A 23,293-nucleotide genomic window follows, 5' to 3' on the forward strand; every position below is an offset into this window, starting at 1 on the left:
TCCAAATGTTGGCTACAATTTTGCAGTGAGAATATTGTCTTTTTTGTGAAAGCTCTGCCTCTAAGTTGCAAGTTCTTTGGGTGACATTGTTTCCACTTAAACTAGATGAATGACTGAATTATTGGATATTTAATAAGGGAAGAAACTTGGTGATAAATCTGATTAAAAGTGGAAGATTAAATTCCTCTAGTCTGCCAGCAGACATGGGCGGGAATTCTCTCAAAATTGCAAAGATGCTTGTGAAATGTTTGAGCCGTTGCAGGCTTTGAACTGTGTTTTATAATCCTTAGTAGAGGGAACAGCTCCTGTCTGTTGTGCCAGACGATTTATGACAGACAGGGTCTCTCGGTTTAAAATTAATTTCAACATTAATGGAACCATTTGAAGCAATGTGTTCAAGATTGTTCCAAAAATCTGAATAACTTTCCGCCACTGACATGCATCAGTTTAAAAGCAACACTTATAACAATGGAGAATACTCAGATACATATATGTATTATCTCATTGCTTTTAACAAATTTTACTTTTTACAAAAAATGTTTGTAAATAAAAAACATGCACAATTTGTATATTTGAGAATGATCTTATGTGTTAAAGATGAAATAAGATATATAGTGCATAGAATTCCATGAAGGAACAGTGGCAATATTCAATAAACTACAAATGCAAACACAGTTGGTAGAAAGCTATAGAGTAGTAGTATACAGTATGGCAGAACGGGATGACTCCCTGTCATCAAGCCTTTTCACCCCAATTCTGTGCCTCAGATCCTTCCAAAACAGACCAAACTCGGTTGAACACCCAATTATGTCCCGTTAAATTTGTCAGATATATTTCATATATAAATGATTTACACTATAACAATTTCACAAATGTAGGATAATGACATGGAAACAATATGAGTACACTGAGCTGTGTCAAAATAAACAATAAACAAAAAAGTGCTACAAGCAAGACCCATAGTGTGAGCTACATGTCATTGTCATCACTGGTCCTTATCAAATTATGCTCTTTATTTCACAGTTGACTGGCAACATCTGTATATATTTCTTGTTTGTATAGTCATTGCAGCTTGTCCTGTGGTTTTTCTGAGTCCTCATCCTGCAAGAGTTACCCCCAATTAAGTCACATAAATCTAACTCACATTTTTTGCAAGTAAAATGGGCATAATTTAAGGGTTCAAGCTGAAACAGTTTGACTTGGATTGCTATGTGAACCCCATCGCCCTGATTTCCATGTAAATTCTGCCTAAATAGCCTTGTAATTGGTGTTCCATTGCTGTTGGCCAGGTCTATAGTGTTGACAAGATTAAGTTTGCATATGTTTTTGTTCTCAAGCTTGTACAAGCTGCTGGTCATGCCTTTGATAATGAGATACAAATGTGTGTACATTTTGACTGCGATTAAAAATGCATGAATAATATTCTGTGTAGTGATGGGGTTCTACTTGGATTTGACATTATTCAGGAAATTAGTAGAGGATCTGCCTTTGGAAAACACCATGTTGCATAGAGAATCAAGATCTATAATTTATCAAGTAAAATCAAGTCTTATATTCTGACTTTTCAGCTTATGGATTATGTTTTGAAGAGTAAGACAAGAAGTGAAAAAAACTGTCCTGTAGAGAGTTGGCATTTTTAGCAGAAAATTGATTAGTAAAGAAAACTTGAAGAAGAGAAGCCAAACAAATTAGATTTGTGTTCAGTTGTCATGATATTTGTGTCAATTAGGAGTTATTAAAGGCAGTTTTTGTATGTTCTGAAATCGTTCCCTTTTAAACTGACCACAATGTGCAAGTTGAAGAACCTTTTTCTACTGTATTTGTCATCATCAAATGTTTACAGCTTTATGTTTCAGTGTTCTTCTTTTGTGATCTTACAGAGAAACTTTATACTCTCAGTAGTCTTACAAAAAAGCCTGCACTAGAAGGACTGACTGTGCCTGGCTGCTTCAACCAGGATCATGAGATGCTATCTGATTCGATCTGGAAGATAACCCAGGCTATTATTTAACCATCTGTAATAGGAGCTAACTTAAACGATGAACTGATGTACTGGTCTGATAGCAAGATGATATTTCTTTGTCCTTGATGCTTGATGTCAGGTGCTGTTTGGTTAAGGTCAGGGTATAAAACTGGAATAAATGTTTTGTTGGTGCGTGTGCCGTCAGTGGTCATTGAAGCATGAAAGGGGACTGCGCGTTGTATTGCTCTACCTCCTATACAAAAGCTGACAATGGAGGGCCTGTATTAGCAGATAATTTGGCAGACATCAATGGAGTAAAGCTTAAGATGGTTGACTTGAGTTGAAATAATTGTAATTTGTACATCAGCTTGAGGAAAAAGGGAAAGGGAAGTTATTAGAGTCAGAACTTGAGTTGAAGTATTGTGTTGCTAAATGTTTGTTTGGTATTTGAAGTTATCTTGAAAATAGCTACCTATCAATCAGAAAACAAGCATGATAACCACAGCAACCAGCTGTACCATGCTCATTTCTATCATTTAATTCTTTCTACAATAAGATAAGATATTTATTGCATAGCATTCCATTCAGGAACTATGGCAATATTTTCTTTAAACTACAGATATCAACATAAAAGGTACAGTGATATAGAAATACACATAAATTATCCTTATCATAACGATTAGATGCTAGATGCTACATACACAAGGTATATAATGAATCACAGTAACAAGACATATTATATAATGTGTGTAATAATGGCCTAGCACTATTTATCAGTAAGTGAGTTCATTTCCTGCTGTTTATTTAGCTGGAATATTGCTGAGTGTGGCGTGAAACTAAACTCGCTCACTCACTCACTCACTCTATAGATGCAACTTAATTATGTCATAGGTTGAAATAGTTGTCATTTTCTAAAAGCAACCAGGCAGAATGGAGTCCCACTGAATCCTTGTTGCTGCTGTGGGAGCAGTATAACTTGAAATGCCAGCACATGCTGTTGTTGATTTATGAAATGTGTTTGTAAATCTTGAACTGTGATTGTATTGCCATAGTGACATAATATTCCCAGTCCATGTGCAGAGTGCTGTTTGAGAGGGGTATACACCAGAAACTGGGTAATAACTTGTTTATCGCCCCAGGATCTCAGCAGGGCCAATCGTTATCATCACATGAAATTCCTTCACACATTACATTATGGGAGGAATATGAAATTTGATCAGCCAGTGAATATGAATTTGAATAATGAAATTGTTGCTGTGTGACTTATCATATTATCATCGCACTCATTTATTAACGGTCTTTGGAATGTGCTCCGTTTCTGTTCAATTCAATAACTTCGCCATCACTTCCTGAGGAGCAACAAGTACTAACTTAATAAACTTCCCAGTTAGCTGCCCCTGTCCTGTAGTCCGCACTGATAGATCTGCCCACTAGGGATGCAATATTAGATGTTTTCCATCAGCAAGTAATCTAAGTCGTATCATGTGTTGTGTTAGCCAAAGGTTAGATGCTCCACTGCTGTAGCCTGCAGTGGAAATGGTGGGAACAAGTGAAGCTGGGTGCAGGGTATTCAGCTTTGAAAAGTTGTAGAAAGATTTGAGGCCCCTGAAACACATTTTCGCCCCAAATCTATGAATTCATGCTTTTAAGGTCACTGCCAACTGTTTGTGAATGTCATTTGTAACTTTATCATCCTGTTTTTACAAATGTTGTCAAGATTTTGTAAGAAATGATCAAAGTTCAAATTTCAATATTTCCTCCAATTTTCTACACCAATTTTAAATCACAATTATTATTTTGAATAAAATGCATCTCACATCAGTGCAAGAATGTGAAAAGAATGCTATTCAAGGAGACCTTCAGGGAGCCCATTAGATTCTTTAAAGTGTTCAGCCAGTTATGTTTAAAAGTACTAATATGTACTAATAGACTAAGATCTATGAAAGGGTTCATGTGTCTCACTGAATAAAATATCATCATCACATGTCTATGAACAAAATCTCTTTAATGTTGAAGGCAGAAATATGATAGATATGTCAACAGCTTGGTAAGTCAATTTTCTTTTATGGAAAACACAAGGATGAAAGGAAGTGTTTTTCAACTTGATACTGTGATTATATCATATGAATTGTTCAAGGGTCACAACAACAGATCCAGCTTTCTGACAACATCCCATAATAGCCCAGTGTGAAATTAACATTCACTCTGCTGTCTGCCCCACACTGTATTCTATAAAGGCACAGTGTCACACATTTTCTACAATATTTTAGCCTATATTATATATACTGGGGCATATGGACTCACTTTAGCTCCTGACTGATGTAGTAAAAGACCTGTTATCCCTTGCGACTTGAAGGAAAACTTCTATATTGCACTTTGGTGTAGGTACTAACAGCGTTACCAAACACTACCTCCAGCAAAACGCTGCACTCATTGCATTAAAGAAGGTGACTACCTATAGAACTTGGTTTTCCTTCATCTTCACATTTTTTAAAATGCCTGTCAAAGACCATTACAACATGCTTGAAATCAATAATTAAAACTGCATGGCGAACAGCTTCTATACAGACAAACACTTGTCATATATAGAATGTAAACATTTCTTCTGTACATTGAAAATGGCCCTACCCAGTGTTGGTGGTGTTTTGAAACTGGTTTCAATTACAAATTGTGCATACAGTGTTCACGATGATTTTTCAAAGTAACAGGACATTAGGTCCTGTAAGTTTCAGATGTCTGTCTGACCCATCAAAAATTCACAGGACCGACAGAATTAAGTTAAAGAAACATTTCAGATTTAACAATTCTTATAACTGGTATTGAAATTATTAACATTAAATGACAACAAACATAAGACTTCTAAACAGCAAACAAGTGTCACATGCCACAAATAATGACTTCAGACAAAGACATTGTGAAATATTCAATCAGACACTGGGGATGGCGTTTTGATGATTTCTATCTGACCACTGGCGAATCTGCCAGATTTGTCAGAGGTTCAGACGCTATTCATGAATGCTCTGCATAGGATATTCGTAAAGAGCGCTCCAAGGGACATAACTCTATGGAGGTTGCTGAAATAATGTTTAGCAAGTAGAGGGCAAGAGAGTTGATTTAATGCAACATTGCATTAATTCCTTTTAAGTTACTATTGTAATATAAATAAATTAATTTGTTTGGAATAAATTATATGGTAGCTTCCTTGAGGGCTGATGGTTAGTATTAATAAGTAAAATACATGAATTATATTTGGAGAAGTGTGGTGTGAAATAGTGCTTAGCCATGTACGCTAGTTTGACGCTTTGTCAATTTTTCTTTTACAAAGTGCTCAAATGTATCAGGTCATTTCATTACTATTTTTACTTCACTGTTTTTCCTTCCATTTTTATGGCAAGTTTTGAAGTATCATAGAAAGATCCTGTATCTGTTGATCATGGTAGTGAGCTGTGTTGCATGTAGATCTTTCAGTACGTTGTGTTTGTTTGATGGCCATCTGGATTTAATCAGTTGTGATCATTGTCCAAGCGTGTGTGTGGCATGCTGTAACCTATACCTGTTGGATCAGATAGACCTTACACAATCTTTAGCAGGAAAAGGAGTAAGATAGGTATGAAATAAGGGTGATTTTTTCTCAGTTTTGGCTAGTACCTGTCTCAAGTTTTCACAGGTGTATGTGAGGGTGATGTTCTGTAAGTATCATGATCAGAAGGATTATAGATCAAAGACAACCTAGCTTGTTAAGTTTTCTCATCTTAAAAGTCCTCCACTGTGGACTCCTGCCTGTTAAGTTTACACCTTCTTCACTACTGTGTGTGAGGATGGAATGCTTACTTCAGATGTTTATAGCCAAGGATTACTGCTTTGAAAAAAGTATAATTTGAATAGTGTGAAGTTGAATTTAATAAGATTGCGCCCAGTTGTTTGATGTTGATGGTTCAGTTTGATATACTTGAGAACTGTTTTGTTCAAAGAGGGGGAAGTTGTTTCCCATAGGAGGGAGGTGATTACATAGATTAATGTACTGTTCCTTCTAAAGATATGTGTATCTTGGCTGTAAGGATTGGAGATGAAACAGAGTTGAGTCCTTTATTGGGCAGGAGAATGCAGTCCTCATGTACTGCAGTAAAAGATTATATTAGCACAGATGACTTTATACTCATCATCAGTTGTTGTGCCTGTTAACTTCCCCAAACCTCCCTTGCCAAATAATAGAAATGTATGCAAAATAAATGAATAAATTGTCGAAATATGATATTCTTAAGTATATTTCTAATGGACCCTACGTTATTTGAATCCTTTTAAATCAGACCAAAAATGTTTATTGCTTTCTACCTAGATGGCTTTGTTTGAAAGCACCATACTTATAAATGAGTCCAACACTGATATGCAATATGATAAATATCTTCCTGGGACATACAAGACAGCTGCTGCTATTTCTCCTTGAGTATGTTACTGTTATTAATTCTTAATATACATAATGCCAAGATGCAACACTGTGAAGAATGGGACAGACTGCTTATATTCTGTGTACTGATGATAGCTTCGAATTCTGTGTTTCCCATTCTTCACAGGCTTAAGGATTCAAGAGGATGAAACAAAGACTTGATAAAATATAAGATAGGGTCGATTTATTGACTCTAGTGTGTGGTCGCTACAGAGCTTTCAGGTCTACCCTCTCTACTTCCTGTTAACCATCTGAATTTTGAGATGTGACTCAGTTGTTTTTCACACATATTGTTGGCTTCAAATTGTTCAGTTTGTTGAATTTGTCAGATGAGTTGTTCTCCTAGTGAAAGAAAATTGTGTGTAGTTTGGCATTGTTGCGAGATGTGTTATTTGAATGGTGTGATATTCAGTATTGAAGATGCTGTTTATAATGTATTTTAGACCTATGGCTTTTTCCTGGTATGATATAAGTTGTGTAAGTTTGTGGAAACATGTTGCTGCCCCTCACTTCTTCCCTTGCTGGTATGACATACAGTTGTAGAAACATATTGCTGGCCCAACCTTCACTCCTCCCCTTGCTGGTATGATATGCAGTATTGTAAGTTTGTGGAGACATGATGCTGGCCTTCCTTCCTTCCTTTGCTAGTATGATATACAGTTTTGTAGAAACATATTGATGGCCCAGCCTTCACTCCTTCCCTTGCTGGTATGATCTACAGTCTTGTAAGTGTGTGGAAACATGTTGCTGGCCCAGCCTTCACTCCTTCCCTTACTGGTATTATGTACACTGTGTCTCTTCAGAGGACCCTCCAGTATCGAGCTGTACAGTTGAGTTAGGTCTCTGTCAATAATTCCATCTGATTGCTGCAGCCAAATTTGCTCTCAGTGTTTTTTATCGGGCACATCAATGGCTCAATTACACATAGTGTTTTCCACAGGGGTCTGAGGAGGTTTGGACAGGGGCTGTTCAATTCCTGGAGTACTTGGTGCGATGTTTGTATTACCCTCACCTCCGCCTCTTCTCCTCGTTAGTTCGTCTTCATTTGCTACTCTGACTCCAGTAATGTGTCTTGTCTTTATCTTGCCATCTGTACAAAAAGATAAGAAAGATTTTCATATGAACAGCCAAGTGGGGATAGATCTTCATAAAAAGATTTTTTTGTCCCCCTGGGTGTTTGTTGATTTAATTTTATCTGACTTCTGTTTGACATTGCCAAACAAATTCATTTCATCAAAGTTCAGAGATAAAAAGTGTGCTTATTTGATGTCAGTCTGTGATGCCATGAAAGGGATATATGGCATCTGAAAAAGCGTATAGCATTTAGTTGTATATTAGGGATAGAGCCTCATGAAAGCTTTTGGCTGGAAGGTCTGAGTCAGAATGGATCCCCATGCTTGTCACAGCGGGGACAACAGTTGCACTCAAGTTGCCACACATTGGATAGTACCAAGGATCTGTTGCACAAGGGGATCTTAGCACAAAGAGGATCATTAGTGTCATGCTTAAACATAGACTTCTGACCACCAGTCTATAAACCCATGAAGATCCAGGTTAGAATTGATCTTAAGTAAAACATGCTTGTCATAAGAAGCGACTAATGGGATCAGGTGCTCAGACTCACTGACTTTGTTGACACATGTCATCATATCTCAGTTGCATGGATCAATGCTGTTCACTTGATTGTCTGGACCAGACTTGATATTGCTGAGTGTGGTGTAAAACTACACTCAATACTGCTCATTACACAGCTCCACTTTCACTTTTTGAAACTTTTTATAGTGTGACTTTGATAGTCAATGTTCTTATAATGTTCCCCTGGTTTGTTTTCTTGTTTTGAAAACTTTTTTTTTCACTGTGGATAAGGCCTTTTACCGGGGAAGTCTCCACACTGCATACTGTACTCGAGGCAGTGTGTAATGTTCACATCTCTGTCAGGAGAATCAGAGTGAATAATTTTTTCCACAAGATGGTAACAAGTGGACTGACTTCCAACCTATGACTAGTCAACTTTACGTCTTTGTCGAGCTGTATTTCAGCAGTTCCCACCATGAATGTCTTCAGCAGCTTCTGAGGTGCAAGCATGACATGATGCTCGCTCAAACATGGAACATGGTTTTATGAAGGTTGTGGCTTTCAAAATGTTTAATGGAAGACATTTGGCTGACATATAAATACTGATGCAATAATCATGCAAACAATGTCTAGTACAGTTTTTGACCTGTTAGTTGTGTTTTCTATTTTCAAACTAATCAACTGACCTACCTTTGTATACAACAGGTTCATGGTATGTTCACCTTTTCAAACCTGCTGGTGTCACTGCTGTTTGACAGTAGTACATTAACACATACTCCAAATACAGGCAAACAATAGTCAGCTTTCAATATTTGTGGAAAGGATTTTGTTGCTTGTATAGATACAGCTGTACTTGTACCATGACTTTCATGATGCAATTATGGTGCTAAGACCCATAAAGATCAGAGTAAGAACTGGTCTTCAATAACCTATGCATGTTGTAAAAGACAACTATCGGGATTGGGTGGTCAGACTCAATGACTTGCCATATGTCATCATATCCCAAATAATTAATGTCCAGCAGTCATGTTAAACAACAAACAACCTTGTCTTGGATAGCATGTCATTATTCTGATGTGACCAAATACATCTACACGTTGATAGGTTTGACTGCCAACAGTTGGTTTATTGTGCATTCTGTTGGGTGTCAAGGGCTTCCCAATGCAATCACACCCTTTCTTTGATCACAGTCTTCCTTCAAAAGACCGTCAATTTTCCACAAATCTATATCACAAACTGAAAGTGAGTGAAAATGACTTTGATAGTAAAGATGTTATTGAAGCATGCAACAATTTTGACAGGACATTTTATACATGAATGAATGTCCAATCAATGTTTGAAATACTGTCCAGCTTTTCCACCAGTTCTTGTGTGAAGGAAGACTTTGCATTTTAAGCTTGAGAGGATTTTAATCATCGAAAAATGACATAGTTATCAGGAGGGACTTAGTGATTGAAATGTGTTGTAAGCAGACCAAATTGCACTGATGAAGAAATTTGGTCTTGTTATAAAAGCCTTGTTCATTGTGTGATAATATATTGTTGTCAAGAGAAGCTTCAAACAAGTACAAGGTGGGATTCACATACTGAATATGCATGCAGCTTGAGTGTGGATTTGAATTAGCAGCAAAAATTTTAACATTGCTGAACTATTAAATATACAGTTGATGTGAAAGATACTGGTAATAAACAGTTACTGTTTGCTGATTGTATCTGGCACTGGGTTGTCTTGTAGCATGTTGACATGGTATGGCAATCATGTTGCTAAATGAAAACCATTTTGTGAATGTTAATCTTCACACTTGGTTATGTTTGTCATATTGTTGAGATAGTATTTGAGACAAATATCCAAAGGACATCTCCAATATTTTAGGATTAAGACATTGTTAAGGATCATCTGATTAAGAAATATATTGAAGCTTTTAGTTGTCATGATTGGCCAAAAGATGTTCTGACTGTCCTGAACTGACTGTGAACATGATGGCCTCTTTGTGGACTGACATTTAGTCCCAGAAATATTGTTAGTTTATTTAATGACAGAAATAGAATATTTATCTTTAAAAGAAATGTAAATGATTCCCCGAAAAAGGTCCTCCAAGGTATTTTTAGCTGTGCCATAATGACGAGATAACAAATGAAATCTTTTTTTCTCATGGGAAAGGTATTTTCAAAACTGTCTGAATTCCATTTTCTGTTGTACCATGCACCTATTTCCTGGTTTTGAGTAAACTTGATGTAAGAGATGACTAACATGGTCTGATGGTGGACTTGTTGACATGTCATTCTATTCCAGTTGCATAGAACGATGTTCATTGTGTTAATCACTGGGTTGCCTGACCTGAAGTTAATTATTTACATACTGGTTTTCGTTTGGTTTGGTTGTTTTTTAATGCTGTACTTCCCAACATTCCAGCTATGTGACAGTAATCTGTAAACAACTGAGTGATCTCAACGTTATTTACCTGTATAGGTAACTTTGTAGGTCTTGAGTCCTGGTGATATCAATGCTCACACAGCCATGATTAGGAATTAGAGTGGAAATATATGTTATGTTATGCCAGTTTGCCCCATCTCAGGAGTGGAGTTTAACCAGTGGTAAATGTGTTCACTCATCATGCCAGATTCCTAGGTTTGAATACCTACCTGAGCACAGCGTAAAATCTCATCCCCTATCCTGTACTTGATATCAACAGTAGTGCACTCTTATAGGTTATATGGGCAGTAGGGGAGCCAAGAGGTTCAAACATCCACTTGTCATCCTGAAGACCTGGGTTGATTCCTTACTGGAATGTGTTAAGCCCATTCCGGGTATCTCCCACCATGATATTGCTGGAAAATTGCTAAAAGTGGTGTACTCACTCACTGTTATAGGTTACTTAACCCTGAGGTGTCACTTGTGACGAGAGACCTCTTCACTCACTCACTGTCTGATCATAGCTAGACAACCACTGTGACTGTAAATCTATGAATGTTTTTGTCACTCTCCAGGAATTCAATGGTGTTTATTACAGTGTTACAGTTGATATCATACTTTCCACCTGTCACTAAGGTTGTGGAGAAACATATTTTATATGAGAAACTTCAGCAGTGATGGAGTAGTTATGTGATGGGAGTAGTTGTCTGTGCCATTATGAGGAGGTTAATATACACAGACATTAAGTAGTGCCTTGGGGAGCCTTGTTGACACACAGTGATAGGCAGGAGACAGTGAACTAGCCAGGTTCTCTATCCAAGAGGGACAAGGGTCTGTACCAATGAAAACTGCCCTATAACAACACACAAAGATAGGCAGGGGATGGGAACTAACCATGTTCTCTCTCCAGGTGAGACAAGGGTCTCTACCAATGAACAATATATTTATGCATTCTGATTTATTCTTTCTAATTTGCATTAGCTTTCAGGGGGCTAGTTCATGCAATATATACATTTGAATTGTGCTATATTTTGGGAACATCAGTCACTTTTTAAGGTACATTATGTATTGTTTTCTGTACATTATGGAAATGGTCCCTGGTTGTACTGCTAAATTGGTCAAGTATTTCTTGACCAATGTAGCAGTAGCTGTTCTGGTTAAAGTTTATAATTTTAACTGTTCTTATTCAATCCATCTGATAAAAATTTCGAATTTGATAAAATAGTCGAATATAAATCTGTCAGAGCAGAGGTCATTGGTAACTTGTATTTATAGACATTGCAATATTATGGAGCATTAACCTGTGACAGAGTAGTCGCCATTGTGTACAGTTGCGTGAAAACAAGCTGCTGTTCCTTTCTAGTGCATATTCAAATCAAGGAAGTTGCCTCCTTGGTGTAGTGGTTAAAGGGTCTACCTGGAGAGCAGTATATAGGTTGCGAGTTTGATCCAAGGCTGCGTTATACCAAAAGACGTTAAACTATTGTACTTGTTGGTCCCTGTCTGGCACTCGGAATTAATGGGTACAAGGACAGGTTGGCTCAGAATCATTGAAATGGGTGTGGGTGTAATATTCATGCTTAACTGAGACATGACATGACATTGAGCTAGCACTATAAAACTAACTTAAGTCAGGGCTAGTACAAGAGACCACATGTACATGCATGCACATTGTGTTTTGAGTGAAATACTTAAGTATGACGTTAAACGCCATTGCAACCCACCTGAAATCCACAATTGGATTCAAACCCAAACAGTACTGAAATTTATGCGTTTGAAAAAAAATGTGATTCTAAATATGTTACTTGTGGCCAGGAATATCTGGCCACACAAACATGACAGTGCCGTGCATAAGTCTGTGATTCAGTCACATTCAGATTCAATGACTGAAGAGTTCTCTGCTACGTGGACACTTCTTGCTGCTATCATTGCTGCAGATTTCACAGTTGTCTCAGCTTATGAGCTTTGCACTCTTTAAAATTTTCCATAACTTAATGTAAAGCTTGACAGATTACTTCAGAGACCATAGGATTACTGTTTTTGAGTATATAAAGACAATAAATGTTATCCCTATCAATCGTAGTAGCTGGATTAGAACAAAAAAAACACAAATTCTTCCAGGGAGAGAACTATTGCTTTTGACAGTTTCTACGCTTTGCTTCTTTGAATGCTCAGTTCGTTTTGACAGACAATTCATCATAGATGAAAATGTCTTGGGAACTTGTGAATTGGGTGCGATAGCCCCCGCTGGTTTACACCTTGGCTTTCAGTGGCCATGTCGTTATGACTTTGTATGCTCACTCACGTGTGATGTTCGACAAGCTGGAAGGTGGTGCTGGGACCTGGGGATGTTTGCCTATGTTACTGAGCTATGTCTTTTAATATAGTTTTGCATGTGCCAGGTTAAGTCTTGCGTGGCATTGCTTATACTGGTGTAAATGTAAATTAATAGTTTAGTGATGTTGATGGTTGTTGAAGTTTCTGTGAAAGGTCAGTTTATGAGGGATTGATAGAGACCAACTAGTATATATTTATGATATGAATATAGTGGAGTGTGCCAGGCAGTGCATTTCTGTCTTGTCGCCTCAGATGAATCAGCAGTAGGGGGTCTGTTGTTGTGATCTGTGAAGATAGGTTTTGTAAACTTGCTTGTTGCAGTTTGTTCACTGTTGACAAATATTGCTGGGTGCAAATTCACCTTGGCACCCTCTCTCAGACCAGCCAAACATGTAGGATTTTGAAATTGGTGTCTGCAAAATCTCCTCCTTCTGTCTCATAGACTTGTCAAACAGTGGGGATTTTGAATGGGATTTTGAATGGGATTTTGAATGGGATTTTGAATGGGTAGCAGCAGAAGATCAAACCCCTTCTCTCCCAAACCGATGAAATGGAGGGCATTAGGAATCAGTACCAGAAAAAAAGAACTCTGTCTTGTGTGTGCAACGAACACAAGGTATTAAGTGGGTGGTGGGGTAGCCTAGTGGTGTGCTTGTCACGTCACTTCCACATGGGTACGGTGTGTGAAGTCCATTTGGTGTTGTCCATCATGATATTGCTAGAATATTGTGTGGTATGGAACTAATTTCACTCACTCACTCACTCAAGGCATTAAGAAATGGATGCCTAAAAAACTCATAGCCTCTCTCACCAATTACACAGTTGAGATGTAGAATGGGTGATACCAAAGATTTGTTCCAGACATGAATGAAATGGAATGAAAAATGAACTTGATGGTAAAAAAGAATGGACACTGTCCTTTACATCCACATCAAACAGAGAAATTTTGAAAGTTTCCCAACCTGGCTATTTAGAAAGGTTACCAGAGTTTGTCTTTTTGTCTACAATACTGGAGTGCCAGTTTTTACATCATATTGGTTGTATGTTTTTAAAAGAGTGGATGGAACCAATAAACCCCATCAGTAGTCAGTATTATGTTTAATGATGAACGCTATTGTTTTGGAGACCTGACACTCACACAAGGTGTACATTTGCCAACCAGAGTATATTGTTGTCCATGAAGCCTCCCATAAGACACTCTCTCATCCTCTGTACCATGTGCGTCTCTTTCTCTCTCTCTCTCTAGTTGTTAAAATGCATACTTGTCATGTCCAATGTCCTGGGTTCGATTCCCCACATGGGAACAATGTGTGAAGCCCATTTCTGGTGTCCCCCTCAAAGATATTGCTGGAATATTGCTAAAAGTAACATAAAACAGTGATGCCTTGTTATTATCCGAAGCTCTTATGAAAACTATTATGTCTCACTTCAGATGCAAAAGCTGTATAAATAATATTTGTAATAGAATTTATAAACAAGTTAAAAATCTATTTTTGGTACAAATTAGTTAAAATAACAGTAAATAAGTACTGAAAATAGAAATGGAGGTGGAGTTTTCCTTGGCTAGATAGAATATGAAGAATATGGATGTAGGATATTTTGACACTTGACATTTGTTTCATATTTAATTTCCTATCTGTAGGAGATAATTAGATGCTACTTGAAGCTGGGACTTCCTGATTCACAAAGCCAGCCATATATCGTATATGTCGTGTATCATGTCGTCCCAGGCACCTAGTATAATAGAGCTGCTTCATGCTTCATCCCCTGGGTGGACTAAAATTTGTTTTCATTATTTTGTGTGATTGAAAATGTATTGATTAATATTAGATAGTAAGCTTCTGTAGGCAATGTGCTGAGGCTGTTTGTTTCCCAATTACTAGAGGTTATGAGATGATTTCAACGTGGCTTACCTTTGATGGAAGATCCTGCTGGGATTTCTATCTGTGTGATGGTCATTAACTTGGGGAGCAGCGGTCTCCTATATTGCAACATGGGAGGGCGAGCTTGTACCAGGGTCAGGACAAACATGTTCAGTAAATATGTCACGTATTACAAGTTATGTATTGGGGATGCCAAGGAGCTTGTCTTTAGCTTATTCTACATTGGTTAAGGTTGAGGTACTAACAAGAAGCTCATCGCTATCAGTTTTGTCAGATCTTATACTTTGTGAGATAGAAACCAATTTTATAACACTTCGATTTGATCCATATTGATTGTGTACACCTTGTATCTTTACAAATAAAGAGTATAGCCTTGACCACCACTGTTAACGTTAAACCTTGATGTGATTCTAGACTGTCATTATTCATTGATGTATTGGACATTGTAGTACCATTGCATGCTGATTGGGATCTCATGATTTTAGTTATATTTGGAAACTATTGCCAGTTTCCTATGACCTGTTGTGGTGATTATACACTGAATGTGATGTTCATATTTCTCCTGGCTTTCTATGATAGGCAGTTACTGTTGATTATCAAATATCTGTTTACAAAAGGAGTGCTGTGATGATTCATAACTTGTTCAAATATGATACAGAAATAGCATTGATATAGAGAGTATGAAATTGCCTATTAGTGTCACATTGTTACATTTCTGAAGTTTTGTGTGAAAATGTGGCTTCTATTACCTTCAAGACCATTGATGGATTAGTTGAGTGGTTCAAGTGTTTGCTTGTCAGACCAAAGAATTGGCTTTGAGTCCCCACAATGTTTGAAGCCCATTTCTCATGTTCCCTACCATGATAGTGATGGGATATTGTTAAAAGCAGCAAACAACCATCCTCAGGAGAGAGTGAGTGAGTTTAGTTTGATATAGCACTCAGCAGTATTCCAGCTCTATGGCAGAGGTCCCTGAATAATTGAGTCCAGACAATCCTGTGATCAACAGCATAAGCATCAATGTATGAAATTGGGATACAATGACACATGACAACCAAATCAGCCAACCCAAACTGGTGAAAGGCAACTACCAGGAATTAGTGGTTAGGCTTGCAGGCTTGGATGTCACAGGGCATCGTATCCCAAATGTGTACTCTTTCACTCCTTAATAGACTGTTTTCAGCAACTCCATTACAGTAACCACTTGCTAATAGACCAAAGAGTGATTTGCTAATAAGTATTTGGTGGTATTATAAAGTAGAAAACCAATAATGCAAAAGCTTTATTTGAGTGCACAGGATGCATACAATAAGTGTGCATTTCTGTGGGTGTCAGAATCCTGTGGGACAGCGTGCATGTATTCAGTTTTATTCCCTTCCTAATGAAGCCACAAAGCCACTTAGTGTAACATGTAGTGCACACACACACAACTTCAATGCATTTGTCAATCTCGCCATATTGACATTTACTATGGAAAACAATAAGGTGCCCTTTCCAAATTGTACACATTTTACAGGGACTTACATCCATAATCCATATCCATAAGATGGATTACAGCATATGAAGGTGCTGTTAAATGTCAACTGTGATTGATGTGTTTTCAATTTTCTGTCGTACAAAGTACTTAAGAGTTGTTTTCTTTGTTTCCAGAGCGAGCAGTCACCAAATTACAGCTGGATAACATGGATATTGCCCGGAGGCCATTATCATTTGCCAATGATCAGGTAATAAGACATTTTGTGGTTCAGCTACTCCAAGTGTTTGTGGATTTAGTGAGTTGAATTGCTGCATCAGTGCTTACATTTTGTATGTGTTTTCATGGGATATTTCATGTGTTTTTTGCCAAAAGAGCTGAAAAATTTGGACACTCTAATATGTCTGGTGCACTAATAATACTATTATGTGGTATTCACACTGTGATATAAGGTGCAGTATTAGGTAGTGTTCACACATGGATACAATGGTGCATTATTATGTTGTATTCACACTCCAGTACAGGTGCATTATTAGGTAGTATTCACACATTAATACAATGGTGCAGTATAATTAAGTATTCACACATTATTACATTGTTGCAGTATTAGGCATTATTCACATACTTTGTTCGGTGTAGTAGTATTTAAGAACTATTGATAGGATAAGTAGCATTCCACTATATAGCCTACTTTTAATCCATGAATGAATACTGTCCATCGAGTGTTGAAAGGAGCATGTCAAAATTCTTATCTGTGTGCTGTTTTTTGGGAAAGAAAACTGACGTCATTTGCAGACAGAAACCATAGTGTTTTTGTTGATGGCAACCTGACCGTATATATCTGTGTGATTAAATGAAAGTGTTACAGTTGTTAGCTGCACATGCTGGATCATTATTCCATGTTACCACCCATCTGTCTCAAGGCCTTACAGAGAAGCATCGTAATAAAGTGAAAGATTTTATATAAATGAGATTACAGCACTATTTTTTCAAAAATATCATTATCATTATGTGGTTGGTAAAAAGTGTGGTGAAAAGCACGTATTCCTTGACCTGGTAGATGTATAAATTTCTGTTTTGCAGCATTTGAGGTCCTCCACAGTTACAGTTTATAGAATGTTAGGGTTACAAGCTAGCTCAAAGAAAGCTTAAATATATATCAAAGAAACGTTCATACAAACAGGATAATTACTTATGTCTGTGTTTATTTTGTGATTTTAGTTTCAAGGATGAAATAGACATCTGTGATATTCAGCTCATTAACTTTTATCAAGATGCAGTTCACCCTTTAAATTTTTAGAGGTTCAAAAGATTTTCAAATGCGTGCGTGTGTGTGTGTACATGCAAAATATTGCATACGTGAACTTTGTTCTTGGGAAAGTCTTAGAGTAAGCAATGACATCACTGCCATCACCTCAGCTTATCATACCTCTGTGACAAGAGAGCTGGGTCTTTGACAAGAATAGCAACATCCAATGTCAGATAACATTGCAGTAGGTTTAAGCCATCAGGAATGGCTCTTAAGGTAGTGGAAACTTTAGCATTAAGTTGCTATGATGAGATATAGCTAAGACAGCTTCATGAAAAGGCTGCCAGAGTATTTGGGGGTTAATCTCTGTCAGTTGTAAACAATTCCTTCCATTTGTTTCCTTCACTGAGAAAACCCAGTCATCCTTCTTTTCAATGAAATTCCATATGTGAGTGAACGCGCATGACTTACCATTAAGTAGTGATATCCTAGCAGCCCGTAAGTCTATATCTTGTTTACTTAAGGAGAAAAAGTAAGACAAACTTCCTTTGTTGGCTGCATGCTGGCTACATGTCCTGTGAGCCCTGGTAGGTCGCATGATAGAACTCTAGCCTCTCTGGATGGGTACACAAGAAGTATCAATGCCATCACTGAAATAGTATCTACCTATCCCAATCTGAAACCTCTAAGGAAATAAGAGACACATCAAGTTGTGAGTGTAAAAGACAGTGAAGTAGCTCTTGGCAGGATGTCCCGTCATGTGCTTGCTGCTCTAGCACACTATCCGAGACTCCACAGAGAAATATTTGCTGCTAGTTGTTGTTATTGGCTTGGTAGATGACATTTGCATTTGTCATTGAGTCTTTCCTTTGAAATTCTGTTGACAAAAATTGCCAGTAATTTTCCAGATTGGAACCTTTGCCACATCCTACAAAGGATATTAATGAACATTTACTTGGGACACATCACAAGAATGGGTGTAATTATGTCTGGATCAGCAACAACTACCGTAAATACTCACATAGGAACCTTTTCACATTTAGCTGTGACTTTGACTTTCAAGTAGAGTATTATGCTTTCAAAATATCAAATTCCATATCTATATCAGTTTGGCAGTGGTGTTGATTGCACTGAGTGTCAATGAAGATTTGTACAATGTTTCACCTGGATACCTATAACAAACACATTTGTAACAAATTGCCAGTAGTCAACATGTTTTGGTGGGGTTACTGGACACTGTATATTTCCATCCAAATGTGTATGAGGTATGGTCCCTTTAAGTTCATAGCGTAATGTATTTATAAACAACTCATGCTTTACTTAAAAGACACTTAGTTTTACAGGTAACAATATAGTCAATAACAATTAGGGATCTATAACAATGTGTATTGGATTTTCTGAAGGAGCCAGTCTAAGCCAACACCTCATTTAACAAGAAGTATATATCTGGAGGGTAGGTTTAACAATAATTCAACCGTACCCACTGTAAGACAATTTGCGTGGGTGGTCTCCATGAATAAGCACCTTTTCAAATAATACTTAACTATTCAAAAGTGTAAAATACTCTCTGAAGGGATAATTATATATAGTTAACATTGAGACTTTTTGTGCTTTGGCCACGTGCCAGTGTTAGTCTAGGCAAACAAACACTGGGTAATTGAGATAGCATGTCATAATGTTGGATGGAAAATAACATGTTTGTTGTCTAGATTGTGGCAAGGTCTGTGCGCTTGTCAGTTCATGATGGAAGTGAAAGAGGAGTGTGTAGTTAGTGTGAACGTGTCAAGCCTGAAAAAAGGAGATTTGTATGGAGATAACACACAGCCTGTTGTTTCTGCTCAATGTCTAATGTACAAGTACTGTGTCTTCTGGAGGGAGTTATTTCCCTTATATTCCCCAGCTTGGAGATGACAATGCCTGTTGTTTCTGCTCAATGTCTAATGCACAAGTAATGTGTCTTCTGGAGGGAGTTATTTCCCTTATATTCCCCAGCTTGGAGATGACATAGCCTGTTGTTTCTGCTCAATGTCTAATGCACAAGTACTGTGTCTTCTGGAGGGAGTTATTTCCCTTATATTCTCACTCGCTATCTAAGAAACAAGGCCATTTCTGCCTGAAATATCTACAACAGTAAGAACAGTCCATTCATAAGGTGCATTTCCATTTCCATATTTGGATATTATGTTTGGAGAGAAAACATTGTTAATCATCAGTGTGCACTCCAACCTAAGCTGTGAAGTAGTAGGTGACGAACATCTCAACCCACCAGGTACCCATTCACTACCAGGTGAACAGGGGCACTTTTGAACAAACTCACTTGCCTAATGTGAGACCAGTTGTGTTTTATATATTTTATTGTGCTGCAGGCCTGAAGTCTTAAAACCCATAGGAGTCATTCTATGACACAATCACCCATCCAAGGATTCTCAGTGACCATTGTTCCCTAATTTCAACTGATTAGTGATCTGTGATCTTTCCACAGTGCCACACACCACAACCAGTAGTTATATGTTATGTAACCTGCATAAATGGCAGAAAAAATGAGCAAGACATTGATATGTTTTCTTCAAGAAGTCAGGCAGGACTAAACTGATGATGCTTGTCTGCTGGATGACAACTGTTCATGATGTGTTTCAGGGAGAAGCCTTTGTTGCACCTAGGTGACACAAGAGAACAGCTAGTACAGTATAATTTCCGCAGTCTAGTTCTGAACCTGGTACTTGTCACATTTGATGACGGAAATTAAATGTCCAGACACTTCAATGCAAGGGTATCATGTTTCAGTAGATTGTGGTCCTCAGTGAACCACTGATGTTGAAACATCCCAGACAGAGAATATAGTGAACTGTGGAGAACTCCAAAGAGAGACAATGACCACACTAACTTGATGGTAGATAGCTAGTATTTACAATACATGGTCCTCAATGGACCACTGATGTTGAAACATCCCTGACAGTCTCGGGACATAGTGATGTGCGGAGAATGGCAGAGAGAGACTTAATGGTAGATGGTTAGCTTTGACAATACAAGGCCGAGGAAAATGTATCACATGAACTGACCAAAACCAATAAGGGAGCATATGAAAATACAAATATTCCTTAACTTATTTTCAAATAATCATCCAAAGTACAGTACAAAGCTTGTGAAGAAACCAGAGAAAGAACATTAGAACAATTGTACTTTCATGTGCTCCTTCATGTCCCTAGTGTATGAAACAAGGAATCGTCTGTATTGTCAGTGCTTACCATTTATTGTCGTGTTCTGTGAAGTCTCAGGTGCTCATAGCATGTATTAGACCAAAGTGAGGTCACTTGTCTCTATGAACTAGAAGTGAGGAACTTCGGACAAAAAAATCCCACACTATTTTTTTGAGTAATGTGCTGCAAGAGATGTTGACAGTTACAGGAAGAGTGATCTTAGCAGAGGATCTCCAGTGTGGAAAACACTATGTATTTGTAAAATGTCTGCTAAAAATGTTAGATGGCTATATAACAATTATGTTGAAGCCATAAGTGGGTGTATAAGTGTTCATACAAAATACAAGGTATTTATTGCACAAACACTCCATGTAGAAACAGTATTCTTTTAGCTACATATACAAGGCATGTGATAAGTCTGAGTAACAATACATATATGTGTATAATGATCAAGGACAATCTTGAGTGAGTTAGTGAGTCTAGTTTTAAGCCACACTCAGCAATATTCCAGCCATATGGCGGTGGTCTGTAAATAATTGAGTCTGGTCCAGAGAATCCAGTGATCAACAACATGAGCATTGATCTGCGCAGTTGGGAACCGATGACACATGTCGACCAAGTCAGCGAGCGTGACCACCCGATCCCGTTAGTCACTTCTTACGACAAGCATGGCTGCCTTTTATGACAAGCATGGGTTGCTGAAGGCCTGTTCTACCCGGGGACCTTCAGGGGTCAGGGCAATCTGGAAATCTTCATTTGTTTAAAGTTTCTTCTGGCAGCAGAATATTTCTGTGCTATTTGGTACATTATTTGTAAACAAAAACCTAGGGGCTTTTTTTGGTGGTGTAGGAACAGAACTAATTTAAGAGGAAAGGTTATTAAAATAAGGAGTATCTTACATTGGAATGTTTCCGACAAGACAGTTTACTTCAAATGTGTTCTTCATCCTCAAGGAGGCATTGGGGTAACCTTAAAGTGTTCGCTAGCAATGCTAAAGGCCATTGTTCATTTCCCCACATGGGTGAAGCCCAATTCTGATGTTCCCCTACATGGTATTGCTGGAATATTGCTGAAAGCATCATAAAATCCAACTCACTCGCTCACTCAGCCTCGAGGACTGAGTATAGACCACAGACGTGGTCTTCTACCCAGTTCAGTTATTAGTCTGTATTAACTCAGTCTTAGGTTTCTGAAGTAGATGCCCATTTATTTTCTATCTTGCAGTGTTCTAGGTATGGTTCCTGTTTAACAATGCAACAAACAGTTTTATAGCAGTTTTGTAGTTTCATATTGTTTTATGTGGTGATTATGATCGTTAGGCAGAAGTTGAATTTTCATGATTTATGGGGACACAAAACCATGTTGAAAAATGAAACGCTTTGTGTATTTTAATCACCATGCACCTAGTTGTTTTTTCCTTTTCTAAATCTGATACTTTAAGTGTAGATATTTGAAACATTCAGAGCGTGACATGGCAAGTTGATCAGTAATCTCCCTGCTTTAGTTGACGGATGTTTGACATTTCCGTAAATCTGGGTTGGCCAACCTCTGGGCATGATAAACCAAAATACCATAAAAACAATGTCGTAATGCATTCTCCATCTGACAGCAACCCCAAACAGGGCTGATCTGTGTACGCCAGGGCACTCTCATCTCTGTCTGCTGTTTACCCTGACTGATACTCCTGACTGGCTACACTAAACCTTGCTGCCAGATTGTCTTGCAGTCTATCGGCTGTTGGACTGGTGTTCATAGTTGCCATTCGTCCATGCCCTGTTTGATGGCTTGGACCCACCTCTGGGACCCTTTGTAACCATTGAAATATTAGCTAATAGATAGCAGCACAACACTGTTTTGTGTTTTGAAGTTGCACATTACCATGTGGGTTTTCTCAAACATCCACGGCAGAAAAGGTTACTGCTATCTCATGGCGTTCATAAGATGGGAAGGTGCATGGATAGTACATGTTGGCCTGTGTCACAATCAGGTGCAGCCCATGCAATCAGGACACACACAATTCACCAACATTACCACATGCTGGTCTGTGCCACAATCAGGTGTAACCTGTACAATAAGGACATACACAATCCATCAGTGTTACAACATGCTGGTCAGTGCCACAATCAGGTGTAACCTGTACAATCAGGACACACACAATCCTTCAGTGTTACAAGATGCTGGTCTGTGTCACAATTACATATATGTAATACACCAAATACACTGCAAACAGTGTAGACATGGGCTGTTATACACCAAGTAGAATGCATATTTTTGAACCATGGTATAACTTGTTTATTAAGAGGATATGAATATACTCAATCCGTAATGAGGTAAGCCATCTCATTCTTTATTGCCCTTCATCAGCATCAAAGTCCTGTCCTAGTCATTTTCCTTCATGAACTTGAGACCAAGCAATCATCCTTTGAAATGTCATTAAGGATATAGTCTTACATCCATAAAGTGCAGAGGTCAGCATGTCCAGTATGTTAAAAGGAATATTTTTGCTTGATATCCGATAGTATTCTATTTTCAGCTGAAGAATTTCTTTTACCGGATATTTTGAAATCGGGTATGTGAGTTTAGTGATTTTAATGAAGGAACCTGAATCCATTTTTTTGAACTGAACCTATGAGAGAAGACAAGACTTCAATGAGATGTGCTCAACTACAAAGCTGCAAAATCTAGTCCATCATCTGCAGCATGAAGTGCATGGCAGCATTATGACAGGTAGAGGGTGTCTTACTGACCAGCTTCTTCAG

At 37.9% G+C, this 23,293-nt stretch overlaps 1 protein-coding gene across 1 annotated transcript in view; it reads left to right on the forward strand.

Annotated features, from left to right (window-relative positions):
- LOC137273356 (heparan sulfate 2-O-sulfotransferase 1-like) overlaps nucleotides 1-23,293 on the forward strand; it is a 190,693-nt gene that overhangs the window by 71,181 nt on the left and 96,219 nt on the right. The window contains exon 2 of the mRNA XM_067805966.1: nucleotides 16,265-16,338. Coding sequence (XP_067662067.1) covers nucleotides 16,265-16,338 — 74 coding nt within the window. The remainder of the gene's footprint in view (nucleotides 1-16,264; nucleotides 16,339-23,293) is intronic.

This window comes from Haliotis asinina, chromosome 2 (genome assembly GCF_037392515.1).
Source record: "Haliotis asinina isolate JCU_RB_2024 chromosome 2, JCU_Hal_asi_v2, whole genome shotgun sequence".
Taxonomy (NCBI): Eukaryota; Metazoa; Mollusca; class Gastropoda; order Lepetellida; family Haliotidae; genus Haliotis; species Haliotis asinina.